The 17,747-nt window shown below is 43.2% G+C and overlaps 1 protein-coding gene across 2 annotated transcripts in view; it reads left to right on the forward strand.

The window, feature by feature from the left end:
• Positions 1-17,747, forward strand: part of LOC121442980 (lysine-specific demethylase 3B) — a 62,520-nt gene that overhangs the window by 37,125 nt on the left and 7,648 nt on the right. For both annotated transcript variants that reach the window (XM_041644634.1, XM_041644635.1), the window contains 10 exons: positions 5,944-6,051; positions 8,190-8,317; positions 9,218-9,497; positions 10,564-10,820; positions 12,403-12,669; positions 13,500-13,671; positions 14,037-14,127; positions 14,239-14,369; positions 15,331-15,450; positions 16,806-16,945. In XM_041644634.1, coding sequence (XP_041500568.1) covers positions 5,944-6,051; positions 8,190-8,317; positions 9,218-9,497; positions 10,564-10,820; positions 12,403-12,669; positions 13,500-13,671; positions 14,037-14,127; positions 14,239-14,369; positions 15,331-15,450; positions 16,806-16,945 — 1,694 coding nt within the window. The remainder of the gene's footprint in view (positions 1-5,943; positions 6,052-8,189; positions 8,318-9,217; positions 9,498-10,563; positions 10,821-12,402; positions 12,670-13,499; positions 13,672-14,036; positions 14,128-14,238; positions 14,370-15,330; positions 15,451-16,805; positions 16,946-17,747) is intronic.

Consider the following 17,747-nt stretch of genomic DNA (forward strand, 5'->3'; position numbering starts at 1 on the left):
CAGTTTTTCTTAAATTAAATTATCTACCTTTTGCCTCTGGGCTTTTTCCTTTTCTTACTCCTGTAATCTTACTTTTACTCTTATTCCGTGGCTGGCTCACTGACTGGCCCCTAGCATCCTCTCTCCTCCCAGATTTCTCCTTCTATTTTTTCTCTCTGCCTGCCAGCCCTACCTATCCTTCTATCTCGGTACTAGCTATTCAGCTCTTTTATTTTATCAGATGTTTTAGACAGGCAGTGTTGGTGAAGGGAGGCTGCTTGTTCGGGTGCCAATTTGTTGCCACTTAGCTCTGAAATAATCACACAGAAAGTCTATTATTTAAATCACTGCTGGCCCATTAGCTCTAGCTTCTTATTGGCTAACTCTTACGTATTAATTTAACCATCTCCTTTAATCTGTGTGTTGCCATGTGGCAGTGGCTTACTGACAAAGTTTCTGAATGTCTTACTCGGGCAATGGCTCCACGTCATCTCTCTTACTCAACCTTCCTTCTCCCAGCTATTATCTTTTTTTTTTTTTTTTTTTTGGTTTTTCGAGACAGGGTTTCTCTGTGGCTTTGGAGCCTGTCCTGGAACTAGCTCTGTAGACCAGGCTGGTCTCGAACTCACAGAGATCCGCCTGCCTCTGCCTCCCGAGTGCTGGGATTAAAGGCGTGCGCCACCACCGCCCGGCCCAGCTATTATCTTTTAATTATGTGAATGTATGTTCGTCTGCAGGTGTGTGCACAGGTGGGTGCCTCTTTTCACAGAGGCTAAAAGGAGGTATGGGATCCCCTGGAGCTGGAGGTATAGATAGTTCTGTGCAAACTTTTTGTTTTTTTCTTTCAAGACAGGGTTTCTCTGTAACTTCCTGGAACTAGCTCTTGTGGACCAGGCTGGCCTTGAACTCAGAGAGATCCGCCTGCCTCTGCTTCCCAAGTGCTGGGATTAAAGGCCTGCACCACCACCACCAGGCTGGGACTCTGTGCGGCCTTCTATGGAACCAAACTTCAATCCTTTGCAGAGCAGTATGCACTCTTGACTGCTGAGCCATCGTGCTAGCCCCTGTTCTAATTATGGGTAACTAGAGACTAGCCCTGCCCTCTGATCTTCAGGCAAGCTTTATTTGTTAGAGTACAAATATACATTTTCCTTTTTTGTCTAAAAGTTATAAGAAAAACTATATACCATAAGAACAATAACTATATACAATATGTAAATGCAGTAAATACATCAACAGTATCTACTCCATCAGCAACTGATGAAGTGATAAATTTAGAGAAAATAGAGACTGACGAATTTTGCCATAATAGGTGGGATAGTCCTTTAGATTTCCTACTTGACTGAGAAATCTGCCAGATGCTCTAGGCATATAGGCTGAAGAGGAATGCCCCAACATTACAGAAGAGCATATTGGGTAGTTATTTTGCTTACAAGCACTTCTATTTACTTAGGTGATATTATATCCTTCTGGAGTCTTTGAAAGAGATCCCCGAGCCTTTAAAAAATTTTATCTATGTGATGTTGAGTATCTTTTGGGGTTCTTATTGTCCATCCGTTTTGTTTAGAAACGTATATTCAGATTATTTGCTTCCCTTGGTTCTAGCTTAAGTTAGGAACCCCTTACCCCTTGACGTCCTCATCCTCATCTTGCCTCCTCAGAGATCCAGTGTAAACCTTTCTAACAGTTGGGTATCTATGTTGTTTGGTGGCTGGTTAGTTTTGTTAACACAGTCTCCCTTCATAGGCTGTGCTGCTGTCAAGCTCACTATTTTCTTACCTGCATCTCCTCAGTACTCCAAATTCTGAGACCATGGTTTCTAACACTGATCCAGCCTGCTTTTGTGATGCTGGTTGTCATGGCTGTAGCGTGCCAAGGGCATAGATTTTTGTTTTGTTTTTGTTTGGTGGGAGTGGGTGTTAGAGCTGAAGCAACTGGAACTTGAAAACCTGCACCCATCTCTTACACCATCTGTGGTTTCTTGAGCCAAGCCTTTTTCTTTTCCCTTTTTTTTTTTTTTTTTTTTTGTGGGGGTGGGCTCGAGACAGGGTTTCTCTGTAGCATTTGGGCCTGTCCTGGAACTTGTAGACCAGGCTGTTCTCAAACTCACAGAGATCTGTCTGCCTCTGCCTCCTGGGTGCTGGGATTAAAGGCGTGTGCCATCACCACCCGGCTAGTTTCCTTTTTCTATAAAACAAAGATACCCATATTATCAGTACTTCCTTGTAACATTGCAGGTACTTAAATGAGTTCTATCTGAAATGCTCACACAGGACTGACACCTACTGAGCACTGCATCGATATTTACAGTTATCCTCTCTCCTGCCAGTGGGAGACTATAGGAATTGCTTTTCCGCTGTAAGCAGAAAGAAAACAAGAAATATTTAAAACCCTAGCTTCCCACATTTGCATCAGGCACCATGGGACTGTTATCTCTGAGAAATGGGATGAAGCAAGCTAGTTTCTGCTATGGCCTGGGCTCTGCCTAGCATCACATCAGCTTGGCAGCCTCACTGGATAAAGACAGATCCAAGTCTGCCTCAGACCTGAAGAGGAGAAGGTGCACAACTTAACAGCAGAGAACCATGTGGAGGTCCCTGTTTTCTGTGTAATGGATCTACACGAGTATGAGATGAAATTCCTTGGGGCCCAAAAATAATCCTTCAGAAAATAATTGGCAAGTAATTTTCAGAAATCACAATTTTAGAAAAAAGAAATGTTTTGTTTTGTTTTTTCTTCCCTGAGACAGGGTTTCTCTATGTAACAACCCTGGCAGTCCTGGAACTCACTTTGTAAGACTGGCTTTTGTCTTAACCTCTGAGACAGCACTTCGAAAGGTGAGGTAGGATTACAAATGGAGGCCAACCTGGACTGTTATACTAACACCTTCTTCCCTAGAAAAAGAAAAGAAAGAGCCACACACAAAAGTGTAGCATTTTCCCTCCTGAGTATTCTACCTGACTCGGACTGTTTGTTTAATATGTTTATTTGTATTTTGCCTGTGTTTTCTTAAAATTATAATCAAAATCAGACTTTTGATAAAGAAAATCTAGAAAGGTAGGAGTGGGTAGATAGCAGACTACTTATTACACACTTTATGTATAAGAATGGCAGCCAATTTATCAAAAACCGTATAGGCCAGAAAACAATGTAATAACATCTTAAAGTGTTGAAAACAAACAAGTCCATAATTAACACTCACAATATTTTTCAAATATGAGAAAAGAATGTTTTCAGACAGTTTAAGATCATATCTAGTTGCTGTGCAGTGTGCTGCTCCATTGCAGTGTGCTCAACAAGCTCTTTATTCTGGAAAGAAGGGAAGAAAGAAAAAGCAAGCTGTAAGAGAATAGAGGGGTGCCCAAATCCCATACGGTAGAAGTACCATCTCCTGAAATTGTCATCTGACCTTCACACACATGCCCTTAGCATACATGCCCTCAGAGGTACACAAGTAAAGAGTTTAAAAAGAGAGCGAGGGGGCTGGACAGATGGCTCAGAGGTTAAGCGCACTGACTGCTCTTCCAGAGGTCCTGAGTTCAATTCCCAGCAACCACATGCTGGCTCACAGCCATCTATAATGAGATCTGGTGCCCTCTTCTGGCATGAAAGCATACATGGAAGGAATGTTGTATACATGATAAATAAATAAATCTTTAAAGAGAGAGAAAGAGAATTCTCCAGGAGGTGGTAGCGCACATCTTTAATCCCAGCAGGGGCAGGTGGATCTCTTTGAGTTCAAGGCCTGCCTGGTCTACAGAGCTAGTTCCATAGCAACTGAGAAACCCTGCCTATAAACAAAAAAACCAAAAAGAAAGAGAGAGAAGGAGAATCATTACCATAACTGCTGTAATAAATTATAAGTATTCAGACAACAAAAGGTGGTATGATGGGGGCTGGAGAAGTGACTCAGCAGTTTCAGAGCACTAACTAACTGCTCTTCCAGAGGACTTGGGTTCAAGTCCCAACACCCACATGGCTATTCACATATAACAAGCAGACAAACACCAATGCACATAAAATAGGAATAATTAGCTAAACGTATACAAAAATTTTAAAGTAGTATGATACTGATAGTTGAGGTTCGCACAAACAAACGAAAAATATTCTTTTTAATATATAAAACACTTCCCTCCCACACACTCATTTTTAATCAATTTTTCAAAATAATTGCTAGGCAAGATACAGTGTTGCACACCTGTAATCACAGTCTAGGAATCAGCCAGGAGGATCGTGTTGGGAGCCAGCCTGAGCTGTGTTTGAGGAGGGCCTCTCAAAACTAATTAGAGAAGTGGCAGGATGACTCCGTGAGCAGAGGCCCCAGGACCCACAAGGCAGAAGGAAAGGACTGGCTCCTGCTGGTCGTTCTACTTTTCCATGCATGAGAGCACACATGCACACAATAAATAAACGTAATTTAAAGAGAAAACACAACACAGTCGGTGTATTTAGGAGATTTTAACTTTAAAACAAATTGTGTACAGGCTCGAGAAAGATGGCTTAATGGTTAAGAGACCGATTGCCCTTCCTGAGGAGCCAGGTTCGATTCCCAGCACCCATACAACAGCTCACAACTATCTCCAGCTCCAGTTCCAAGGGAATCAAATAAAAATAGTGTCCCGGGAGCCAAGTTCCAGGACACCCAAGGCTACACAGAGAAACCCTGTCTCAAAAAGAAAAATAAATGAATAAATGAAAATGAAATAGTATAAAGAAAAAAAGAAAAGAAAATGTGTGACAAGTAGTAGCTCAAAGTTGTATAAAGGTGTGTGTGTAAAAGCACTACATCATATATAAAGTGGTGTGATAATAGTTGAAGATAGGCTATGATGAGTTAAAGATTGGTGCTGTTAACTTAGAGCCATTACTAATAGTGGCAGCTGCCGGGCGTTGGAGAGATGGCTTGTTGGCCTGAGAGTGTTTCTGCTCTTGGAAAGGTGTTTCCTTCTCAGCATCCACATCAGGCTCTTCCTAGCCCAGGGATCTGATGCCCTCTTCTGGGCATGGCAGGCACCTGTACACATACAGCATTCATTCAGACACAGGTGAAGTTGTCTTTTTTTAAATCTACTTTAAATCTGTCAGTAAACCCCTGTAATTTTATACTCAGGAGAAGAAAGCAGAAGTGTTCAGAGTTAAGGGCTGACTTTGGCTACATAGCAAGTCTGAGATCCATCCTATCTCAGGAAACCTACTTTACACCAGGCAGACTCTGAAACCAATCTGGACTACAACCTGAGCTCAAATCCAGTCTCCACTCTATAACACAATCCTGGCTAAGACAAAACAAAGTCTTAAGTGGTGCCCAGTACAGATGACTTTATCCTGTATACATCTGTTTATATGAAATTCATTAAGGAAAAGTTCAGTACTGGGCATGGTGGCGCACACCTTTAATCCCAGCACTTGAGAGGCAGATGCAGGAAGATCTCTGAGAGTTCGAGGTCAGCCTGGTCTACAAAGCGAGTTCCAGGACGGACTCCAAAGCTACTGTGAAACCCTGTCTCAAAAGAACAAAAACAAGCAACAAAAAATTCAGTATTATAAGATTGAGTAGGACTAGGGATATCACTGTGTTGGTAGTGTTTGCCTGGGTGTGGCGGATGTAGTCAGTCATTTCTGTAACATTTGCCTTTGTCAGGTAGAGGCGGGAGATCAGTGTCTGCAACCTCTTTAGCTACGTGAGACCTCATCCAACAATCAGAACAGTGGTGGCCAAGATTGAAAGAAAGTTATGAAGAACGAAGTTTGTAGAGGAAACAGTGATCTGCTTTAGATTGTTGATTTATGTTTTTTATGAAGTGTTACACAGTAGAACAGATTGTAATTTTTAGTTTTTTAAGTTAGCTGTTGCTTTTTTTGGCCATGCAAAAAGAAAAGTGGCCTTTAAGGTTCTGAAACTTCCACTCACTAAAGAAGATCCATCTATGACCCTATAAAATAAGTAATTAATTTCTGTTTCAGAGACCGAAGAAATGGGCGATGAAGAAGTTTTCTCCTGGCTGAAGTGTGCCAAGGGGCAGTCCCATGAACCAGAAAACCTCATGCCTACACAGATCATCCCTGGCACAGGTAAGTAATTCTGTTTTGAGACTGGGTTAAAAAGTGCTATGTGCTTATTTGTTTTGGTTTTGTAGTGATGAGTATTGAACTCTTGGTCTTTTACACGATAGATCAACACTTTACCACAGAGCTCTATCCCTGGCCTCAGTGTGGTTTAGTCCCTCTGTGTGTGTGTGTTTGAGACAGGGTCTCACTGTGTAACCCTGGCTGGCCTGAACCTTGATGTGTAAAATAGGCAGGCCTCAACTCACAGAGAACTATTTGGCTCCTTGTTTTGTTTTAGTCTTTTAAATTTTTATTTGTCTACTTACTGTGTGTGTGTGCATGTGTGTCTGCATATACGTTTGCCTCCTACATGCTTGGTTCCCATAGAATAGGGCATCAGATCCCCTAGACCTGGAATTACAAAGGGTTGTGAGTCACTGTGTAGATGCTGGGAATTGAACCCTGTACTCTGTAAAAAGCACCCAGTGCTTTTAACCTCTGGGCTATCTCTTCAGCCCCATTGTTTTAGCATTTTTTCCCTTAATTTATTTTTTTTTTAAATTTATTTAAAGAAGGCACCAGATGTCATTGTAGATGGTTGTGAATTATCATGGGAATTGAACTCGGGACCTTTGGAAGATCAGTCGGTGGTGCTCTTAACCTCTGAACCATCTCTCCAGCCGTTTTCCTTAATTTTTCAAAGATTTATTTTTATTTCATATTATTTATGTCTTTATGGTATGTCTGTGTGCAAGTACCCATGGAGCTCAGAAGTAGGGGAAGTAGGGTATCCGATGCCCTGGAGCTGGAGTTACCCGTAGCTTTGAACTCTCTGACCTGAGTACTGGGAACTGAACTCAAGTCCCTTAGACGAGTAGAAAGCACTGTTAACTGCTGGTTCACTCTAGCACAGACTGGCCTGGAAGTCACTATTTGAGTAAGCTTCTTGCAGTTAGGATCCTTTTGCCTCCCAGTTCTAAGTACTGGGAATACAGGAGTCTGCCACCACATGCTATTTTCTACAGCCAGGAATGACCCTGAGGCCACACCCCCACCTACGGGAAGTGATTTTATCTAGTGTAAGCAAGCCTTGAATTTAGGAACAGTGACTGGTTAGCTGGGCCAGAGTAAAAGAAAGCAGTAGCAGTCACTAACTCTGTTGCTACCTTTCTTATTGCTGGGACAAAATTCTGAGAAAAGTCACTTAAGAGTTGTATTCACAGTCAGGATTCGGAAGTTAAATGCTAGTGTTCATCTTGCTTTTCCTTTGTATTCAGTTCTGGGCCTCAAATCCTCCAGATCTCGCCACCCACACTGAGAATGGCCCTTTCTCTTCCCTTAAACCTTTCTGGAAATGTGCCTCGGCTCACTCAGAGTTGTGTTACCATAGTGATTCTAAATTTGATCAAGCTGACAATAATAATAAACCATCATACCAGACTTCTGGCTTTGGGCTTATAAAAAAAAATCTAGCTAAGGGCTGGAAAGAATGGTTCATTGGATGAGAGTTTTTGCTACTCTTGCAGAATACCTAGTCCAGTTCCCAGCACCCACATAGGACAGCTCACAACCACCTACAACTCCAGTTCTGGGGGGATTCACTTCTCTCTCTCTCTCTACCTTCAAGGGCAACTAGGCATGCATTTAGTATACATGCGTACATACAGACATTCTTGACCAAGCAGTGGTAGCACATGCCTTTAATCCCAGCAAAATAAATCTTTTTATAAAAAGGACAAAAAAGGCAACTGAGAACTGCCATGATGCTTCGTAACTATAACCCCTGTACTCGGGAAGTAGAGGTAGGAGGGCGATTGCCCTGGATTGGAGGCCACAGTAAATTCAGGTCAAATAAACAGTAATAGAAATATCCAGCTGTGGGCTGGGGGATTTAGCTCAGAACCAGGCCCTGGGCCCTGTCTCAGCTTGCAGGGGGATATCCAGCTGAGTGTAAACCTTGAGCCTATGAAGATGGCAGTCATCTTGCAAGAAGGAGTGACTGCTTATGTTTGGGTCATAATCCCAGTTTACTGCAGCAGTTCCTCCTCAGCAGCTGAAAGCCAACCTGGGTCCACGGATGCCGTCTCAAAACAAACAAGAGCCTTAGTACGCTGTGACACGGGCCGGTGTTCAGTGGTCCTTACTGTTTCCTTCTCCCCTAGCGCTGTACAATATTGGAGACATGGTACATGCTGCCCGGGGAAAGTGGGGGATTAAAGCAAACTGCCCTTGTATTAGTCGGCAAAGCAAATCTGTGTTGAGACCTGCTGTCACCAACGGAATGTCACAGGTACAGAGTGTGGGGCCACAACTGAGAGGGATTAGGCGCTCTCTCTCTCTCTCTCTCTCTCTCTCTCTCTGTCTCTCTCTCTCTTTTGGATTCTTTTTATAATTTTATTTAAGAATTAGTTCCAGAAGGGGCAGGACTCGGGGTCGGGGGTGGTGGTGGGAAAGTGAGAGCAGGGATGGGGTGTGAGATGTCATAGGGACCTGTCGCTTTATATGCCAATTAAAACGAAATCAGTGCTTTAAGTTTAAAAGGAAAAGAAAACTTTTTAAAAATAATCCATTCTAACTACTCAGGGTGCTGAGATGACAGACAGAATTGTGAGTTTTGAAGCCTCTTTGGGCAATGTATCAAGACTACTTCTCAGGAGCAAAGTCAAAACAACAAATAAAACTCATCTACAACTTACATTTTATCTCTTTTCATCCCCAAAAGGTTTTTATGGAATCAACATTTATTTATTTACTTACTTACTTATTTATTTTTGGGTGAATAATTCCTCTGTGTGTACACCTGCCAGAAAGGGCACCAGATCCCACTATAGATGGTTGTGAGCCACCATGTGGTTGCTGGGAATTGAACTCAAGAAAGACCTCTCGAAGAGCAGTCAGCTCTTAACTAGGGAGCCATCTCTCCAGCCCCTATAGGATTAATTTTTAATCTCTGGTTTTCTGTTGTAGAAGTGATTTAAAACATACTTTAATGAATTTCGAGTGTTACTGGTTTCTACAGAACCTAGTATAAACTGCTGGCACATTGTAGACTCATTAAGTGTGGATGAAATAACATTGTTTGAGACAGTTGAGGTTATTCTTCCCAGACTGGTGTAGTGTCAGAGCCACTTCTACCAAACCCTCCCCTCTGTAGTGCTTCTAACTGGCACTCTCACCGTCCCTGCTTCAGCTCCCCAGTATAACCCCTAGTGCCTCTTCTGGAAACGAAACTACCTTCTCGGGTGGAGGTGGAGCTGCAGCGATCACAAATCCAGAGCCGGACCAAGTCCCCAAAGGCCCCAGCACCGACAGCAGGTCTGAGGAGTCCCTAAGAGCAGAAGGCCCTGCATCAAATAGCAATAGTGAACTAAAAGCCATCAGGCCCCCGTGCCCTGACACGGCCCCTCCCTCTTCTGCCCTGCATTGGTTGGCAGATTTAGCAACTCAGAAGGCTAAAGAAGAAACAAAAGGTGAGATAAACCGCCCATGCCTTGTGGGAGGAAAATTGGGTTATTCTGTGATTTATTTGTTTGTTTGATTTTCAAACTGACTTGTAACCATACCCCTTTAGAAAAGTGCCACTTCTTTTCTCTGGCTGATCATACAGCGTGAGTGGTTCTCTTCTGTTTGGGTTGGTTGGTTTGTTTGTTTGTTTGTTTGAAAGTAGAGTGATCCTGGGTCCTTACCTAGACCTCCTTGATCAGAATTGAGATTTTTAGTGAACTTCTTTCCCTCCTGGTTTATTTCTGCAGCCAGAATTGACAGCAAGACTTAGAAAAGCTGATTATTTTGAAGTAGGGCTCAGCTGGCCTTGAAAGGAGCAGCCTATATTTTTTGTTTGTTTTGTTTTGTTTTTTGAGGCAGGGTTTCTCTGTGTAGCCCTGGCTGACCATGAACTCTCCCTGTAGATAAGGCTGGCCCCACTCACAGACTTGCCAAGCAGCCTTTTTAAATGGGCTTCAGAACCACCTGGGAATTGTTTTTCAGATGCACATTCTTTCATCCCACTTGAAACCATTAAGTTTGCCAGGCGGTGGTGGCGCACGCCTTTAATCCCGGCACTTGGGAGGCAGAGGCAGGCGGATCTCTGAGTTCAAGACCAGCCTGGTCTACAAGAGCTAGTTCCAGGACAGGCTCCAAAACCACAGAGAAACCCTGTCTCGAAAAGCAAAAAAAAAAAAAAAAAAAGAAAGAAAGAAAAAAAAAAGAAACCATTAAGTTAGAATTTCTTGAGATAAGGACTGATCTCCATTTTTAAAAAGCATCACTGACAATTTCAGTTCAAGAGATCTGGAGACCATGTAAAATGTCTTAGAAGATAAAAGGTAGATGAGAAAAAGGGAATTTTGTGATCCAAACAGAGGAGAAGAAGAAAGAAGTAGAGAATTTTTCTGTATCCCTGAAACCTATGTTCATAGCTTTTCATTTTGGAGGCGGGGTGGGGTGGGTGGGTATCTTTCCTAGGGGTGTTAGGAGAGTCAGTATCTACAGACTGTTCCTCCCCGTCTAATGCTCTCTCTTTTTATGGTCTTACAGAAGCAGGGTCCCTGAGGTCGGTGCTCAATAAAGAATCTCATTCACCCTTTGGGCTGGACTCATTCAACTCCACTGCAAAAGTCTCTCCATTGACTCCAAAGCTTTTTAACAGTCTATTACTGGGTCCCACTGCCTCCAACAGCAAAACTGAGGGTTCTAGCCTTCGAGACCTCCTTCACTCTGGGCCCGGAAAACTTCCTCAAACCCCCCTGGACACAGGCATACCCTTCCCACCTGTTTTCTCTGCGTCCTCAGCAGTAAGTGTCCATCTACAACCTCGCCTGGGTTTTTGCTACACTCCCATCCTCTACACATAATTGCTTTCGTAGCACTTATAATGTGTTCTATTGTATTGCTCTTGCCTCTGCAAAGGCATTTTATTCACTAGTACATATCATTAGTGTCGCAGTACTTGTACAGTATTGTTTTTAATCGGTGCTGTGAAAAAAAGGTCTTCCTGGTTTATGTTTCTTTTTTTTTTTTTCAGGTCGTGTGTAGTGTGGGTGTGTATGTATGTGTATGCACGCACGCATGCAAGAGAGAGAGAGAGAAGTCTGGGAGTCAGTTCTCCCATCCAGTGGGTAGTAGTAATCAGGCCACCAGACTTGACACCAAGTGTCTGTTTACCTGCTGAACTATCTGACCTGCCTAGCATCAGCATTTATTTCTTGAGTGTCATTTCAGAAATGTTATATGTATATAGTTTTCTTCTGTTTTACACACGTTTGTTCTACAGTTTTCTTTTCTGCTTCTCAGTGTTTATTTATACCTTGTAGGTCATTTATTTCAAAAATATATGTTGTACTTGTGAATACCCCCATTTCCTTTTCTAATTTTTTTTTTTACCAGAACATTGTATGATTATATATTTTTAGTCGGTTGAGGCAGAGTCTCACTGTGTAGCCCTGGCTGGGAATGCTGTGTTGACAAGACTAGGCTTGAACTCACAGAGACCCACCTGCCACCACACCCTTATCCACAGGATAAGTGGATAGTACTTGAGACAGGATTGGATTTATAGGAGTTCTCTATTCTGTGACTTGCCCTGCTTTCCCATCAGCTGAAGTGGGAGAAATTCAAAGTAGATGGTAACAGAAGGACTGGAAAGAAAAGAAACCACTTTTGGAGTATATGGCTCTTAGATAGTGATTACTAAGGTAAATGTTCTGTGGCAGAAAACTACTGCCTTCTGTTACCTGAGTGGGCACTCACCTGCTCCCCATCTTTCCTCTGTGTGTCCCAGAGTAGAAACAAAGTCCTCAGACTTGGTGGCAAGCACCTTTAGCCGCCAATCTATCTCACCAGCCCAGAAAACCACTGCCTTGTTAAGTCTGCTCAGGTACAATTGCAGTATCTCCCAGGCATACCATCCAAAGAGAGATTTTCCTGAACTAACCTTTATAAATCACTTAGTGTTTTATGAACTCTGTAGTCTACATGCATGTACTTAACACAGAGTTTAAAGCTAGAGATATATTTCCCAGGTCTTAAGAGATCTCCGGGCTTGGAGGTACATGCCTTTAATCCCAGCACAAGGCAGAAGCAGGTTTCCATCTTGGTCTCAGAGCGAGTTCTAGGACAGCCAGGGCTACACAGAGAAACCCTGTCTTAACAAAAACAAAAAATCTTTCTGTTCTTTCATAAATGTAAGAAAATGCTAAAGGTCAAGAAATTTAAGATAGTAAAGATTAGTGACTTTATGTCTTCCCTGCAATTACAGAAGACATCTTATTAATTGGATAGATTAAAGCCTGGAACTATAACTGTGAGACAGTCCTCTTTTTTGTTAATGTTATCATGGTGCTTGAGTCAAACTCACCTGAGGGTTTGTCTGTGAAGGGATTGAAGAACAAAGCCAGCCTGCCCAACTTCCTCGACCACATCATCGCCTCAGTGGTGGAAAATAAGAAAACCTCAGATTCTTCAAAGCGGTCCTGCAACTTGACTGATACCCAAAAGGAAGTGAAGGAGATGGTGATGGGGTTAAATGTGCTAGACCCCCATACCTCTCATTCCTGGCTCTGTGATGGGAGACTTCTGTGTCTCCATGACCCCAGCAACAAAAACAATTGGAAGATCTTCCGAGAATGCTGGAAACAAGGCCAGGTAAGAAACACTGAGTTGATTTTATAGCCTGCTGTTTGCCTGGCAGTCACATCTGCCAGGATAATCCCAGGCATATAGTAAATTCATGGAGGATATCCTTCTGTTTCTAGTTGATTTTGCTTTTCAGAATCGAGGAAAGCTGGGTGGTAGTGACAATCACCTTTAATCCAAGTGCTTGGGAGACAGAGGCTGGCGGATCTCTGAGTTCAAGGCCAGCCTGGTCTACAAACAGCAGTCCAGGACAGCCAGAGCTGTTACACAGACAAACCCTATCTCAAAAAACAAAACGGAGTCAAGGAAATCCCTAAGAACACTTTGTGCTTGGTATTTGTAAAGGGCAGTTGAACTCCAGTGGGTGCTGAGCTGCCATTAATGATGGCACCTTTGGAGGAGAATCCCCGAGTGTAGGGTTTGGAGAGTGAAGGTAGGAGCTGAGTAGCAGGATTCTTGGTAAGTGCTTCAGTCTTTAGTGATGTGTCTGATAATGCGATGGTGCTCCATGACACTTAGACTTGAACAGGTGCTAAGGAGGGAGGAGCTTATGGAGTCACCTGGTTTGCATTGTACTGTGAGGCAGTGTTCTCAAAGTTGCATTAGCCAGCAATGTCTCTTCACCTCAGAATACTGATAGACACCAAGAAAGAAAAGTGTCTTCGGAGGATGTTTCCCCAGAATGAGAGCCTAGAATAACAATAGAGGCAAGACAGTTTCCCATTCTCTTTAACTAATATATGGGAATCTGTAGATTACATTCTGGAGAAAAACAATCGATGTTCATGGAGAGCAATATTTCCTAGATGATTTTGATGGGTTTATCTTTGTTTCCACAGCCAGTGCTAGTGTCAGGGGTACATAAAAAGCTCAAGTCTGAACTCTGGAAGCCAGAAGCCTTTAGCCAGGAATTTGGAGACCAGGATGTGGACTTGGTGAACTGCCGGAACTGTGCTATCATTTCTGATGTCAAAGTTCGGGATTTCTGGGATGGCTTTGAGATTATATGCAGTAAGTAACTTTGCTTTCTGATTATGCAGTGACAACAGTAGTAAGCATCTAAATACTTGGTCCTGTACCTGAAATAACAAACTGTATCCTCTTGTTGGGAGGAGCCTTCTGTCTTCATGCCAGCTCTACACAGCTGCGTGGCAGTCCTGTGGCTCCCAGAACAGGCCTGCAGTTCAGGGAGCATATGGCTTGCATGGAGCTCTGTTGCACGGAGGAGGGGAGCAGGAGTCCTATAAAATGGAGAGATAGTGCACATACTACTACAGGAAGTGGAGAATCAAAGTGAAATAGGAGGCTTGTCTCCAGAGACTCGGTCCTGCGAAGAGTAGCAGTAGGGGTGTATAAGAATGTTGTCTGTCTTCTAGAGAGACTGAGGTCGGAAGATGGGCAGCCAATGGTGCTCAAACTCAAAGACTGGCCCCCTGGGGAAGATTTTCGGGACATGATGCCAACAAGGTTAGTGACTTCAGAGAATGTTGTCTTCAGAGGCTTATGCCTGGCTGAAACCAACACAGCAGAATCACAGAGAAGTGAATGCTCTTTGTCTTCCTTCCTGCCCTTTCTTAGGTTTGAGGATCTGATGGAGAATCTTCCTCTGCCAGAATATACCAAACGGGATGGCAGGCTCAATCTCGCTTCTAGGCTACCCAGCTACTTTGTAAGGCCTGACCTGGGCCCCAAGATGTACAACGCCTATGGTATGAGGGAGAGGACAGAATTAACCCTTTGGGGACTGCTGTTCTCATTTCATACACAGACACGATAGGGAGCATCATACCTGGGGTAGTTCTGAATGTTTCCTTTGTTAGTACTGATTGGTGTAACATTCATAAGCTTGCATATCTGTTAGAAACAGTTTCTTCTCACCAGGTGGTGGTGGTGCATACCTTTAATCCCAGACAGGCAGATCTCTGTGAGTTCCAGGACAGCCAGGACTATACAGAGAAACCCTGTCTTGAAAAACAAAAACTCAAAAATTCTACTCCAACAGACATATCCTTAGTTTTATTCTTTAGTTTTACTAAAACTAAAGAATGCCAGCTACCTTGCTGTCATACCTGTATTCTATAAAGTTCAAAAATGACCTAAAATAAAATACTGAGCCGGGCAGTGGTGGCGCACGCCTTTAATCCCGGCACTTAGGAGGCAGAGGCAGGCGGATCTCTGTAGGTTCGAGACCAGCCTGGTCTACAAGAGCTAGTTCCAGGATAGGCTCCAAAACCACAGAGAAACCCTGTCTCGAAAAACAAAACAAACAAACAAAAAATAAAATAAAATACTGTGAAAATTGAGTTCTGTCTGAATGTCCCTAATGCCTGCATGTTTTGAATTTCAAGAAAGGGACCATTTTCAAAAGTGGCTTGGTTTCATGATGGATGTTGATGCTATGTGGACCAAGCTAGAAATTAGTCTTAACCTGTATAAAAGATAAAGAAGAGTGCTTTAGCTGATGCTCATTCCTCTCCTCTCTCCTCCCTCTGTGTGCTAGAGATGTAACCTAGGGCCTGAGCACATTAGTCAGCACTCTACTGCTGGACTGCCTCTCCCCCGGGGCATCTCTTTAAGGACTTTCTAGAGCACCTTTTCAGGCTTGACATGAGTCCTTTGTAATAGCACCTGTTCATCTGTTCATCTTTCATATTTTCCTCCCACCTTTAGGCTTGATAACAGCAGAAGACAGAAGAGTTGGTACAACAAACCTTCATTTAGATGTGTCTGATGCTGTTAATGTGATGGTGTATGTTGGGATCCCTGTCGGGGAGGGTGCTCATGATGAAGGTAGGATTTCTAGAAAAATTGCTTTAATGTGGTTTCCCCTAAGAAGTAGAGTAACCAATGCAAGTTTCTTCCAGGCTTAGTGTGTACCTGGTGGATATTGTTAGACCACGGGAAATTCTAGCAGAGTGCTGCTTGGAAACTTTTGACTGGGTTCTTGCCTTTCAGGGAATGTCCAAATATGAAGTCTGGCAAAGAAAGGACAGAGAGGACTGGGGCTTTGGCACATTGCTTAAAAGTACAGTGCCCCTTGAATTTGGTACCCAGCACCCACAAGAGGCTCACAACCTTCTGTAATTCCAACTCCAAGGAATTTGATGCCCTCTGGCACCTGCTAAATATTAAAAAAATAAGAAGGGCTGGGGAGATGGCTCAGTGGTTAAGAGCACTCACTACTCTTCCACAGGTCCTGAGTTCAATTCCCAGCAACCACATGTTGGTTCACAACCATCTGTAATGAGATCTGGTGCCCTCTTCTGGTGTGCAGGCATATATGGAGGGAGAATGTTGTAAACATAATAAATAAATAAATCTTTTAAAAAAAATAAGAAGAAAGGACTTCTGGACAGTGGTGGTGCACTTCGTTAGTCCCAGCACTCGGGAGGCAGAGGCACATGGGTCTCTGTAAGTTTAAGGCCAGACTGGTCTACCAAGCGAGTTCCAAAACAGTCAGGACAGCTACACAGAGAAAACTGTCTCAAAAAGTGAAGGGATAAAAAGACAGGACTGACCCATCTGCTTGACTCATTAACCTTATCAACTGTAGAATGATAAATGGCAGTGTGCACAAAGATGAAACATAAAGGTTGAGTTGGTAAAGTGTCAACAGCATGATGACCAGAGTTTGATTTCCATAAGCAGCCGGGAGTGATCATGCACACCTTTAGTCCCAACACTTGGGAGGAAGAGGTAGGTGGATCTCTAAGAGTGTAAGGCCAGCCTGGTCTACATAGTGAATTCTGGGCCAGCCTAGGGTACAGTGAGACCCTGTTGTTCTTCCCTTCCCCCACACGGATCACTGGCATCCAGCTCAGGTCATCAGACATGATGGCAAGAGCCCTTACCTGCTAAACCATCTCATCAGCCCCCATATGAGTTTTGATTTTTTTTTAAAAAAAAAAAAAAAACAAAACAAAACAGGATCTATGTAGAACTCCATATGTAGTCCAGGGAGGCTTTAAACTCATGGAGATCCACTTGCCTCTGCCTCAAGTGCTGGGATTAAAGGCGTGCACCACCACTGCCTAGTAAGCTTTGATTCTTGTGATATTACTTAGAGAAGAACAGAGACCAAACTTGTTCTGGTTGGACATTTTCCCCTAAAGGTTACTTTGTCATCACCACTTTGTTCTTTTCAGAAGTCCTCAAAACAATTGATGAGGGCGATGCTGATGAGGTGACCAAGCAGAGGATTCATGACGGAAAAGAGAAGCCGGGGGCCTTATGGCACATCTATGCAGCCAAGGATGCAGAGAAGATCCGAGAGCTCCTCAGGAAGGTATGCCTCCAGCGGGGTGATACCCCCAGCTCCAGGCTGTGGTCTAGACAGCTACCAAGGTCTCTCCTGTGAAGTCTCTTGGTAGTAAAGACCTATTTGTACAAGGCATGGTAGGGTACACCTGTAGCACTTGAGTGCTGATGTCAGGAAGATCACAGAGGCCGACCTCGACTACCTGGAGAGACCCTATCTCAAAAAAAAAGAAAAAGAAAAGCAAGAACTTGAGGCTGGTGGGCTGACTCGGCAGTTGAGTCACATGGTTCAGTGCCCAGCATCCACATGGATGTTCATGGTCCTTGTAAATCATCTGAACTCTTTGGGCACAAAGCACACATGTGGTAAACAGATTTAGATCATACATGCAAGCAAAACACTCATACACATAAAATAAAAATAAGTCTTTTTAAAGGGGGGGGTTGTAGAATGATGCCTCAGTAGTTAAGAGCACTTTTCTTCCAGAGGTCCTGAGTTCGATTCCCAACTACCACATAGTGACTCAAACCATCTGTAATGAAATTCAATGTCCTCTTCTGGCATGAAGCAGTATATGCTCAAGTAAAGCACTCATATACATAAAATACATAAAATTTGACTAGACCTGGTGGTGCGTGTCTTTAATCCCAGCACTCAGGAGGCAAAGACAGGCAGATCTCTGAGCATTCAGGACAACCTGGTCTACAGAGCAAGTTCCAGGCCAGCAATAGCTACAGAGAAACTCTGTCTCAAAAACGAATAAATAATAAACAAAAGCTGGGTTTGGAGTTTGGTGTTAGAATGCTTATCTAGTGTGCATAAGGTTCTG

The sequence above is a fragment of the Microtus oregoni genome, unplaced genomic scaffold (genome assembly GCF_018167655.1).
Source record: "Microtus oregoni isolate MIOR12 unplaced genomic scaffold, Mior012 000098F_ref0000018, whole genome shotgun sequence".
NCBI classification, from domain to species: domain Eukaryota; kingdom Metazoa; phylum Chordata; class Mammalia; order Rodentia; family Cricetidae; genus Microtus; species Microtus oregoni.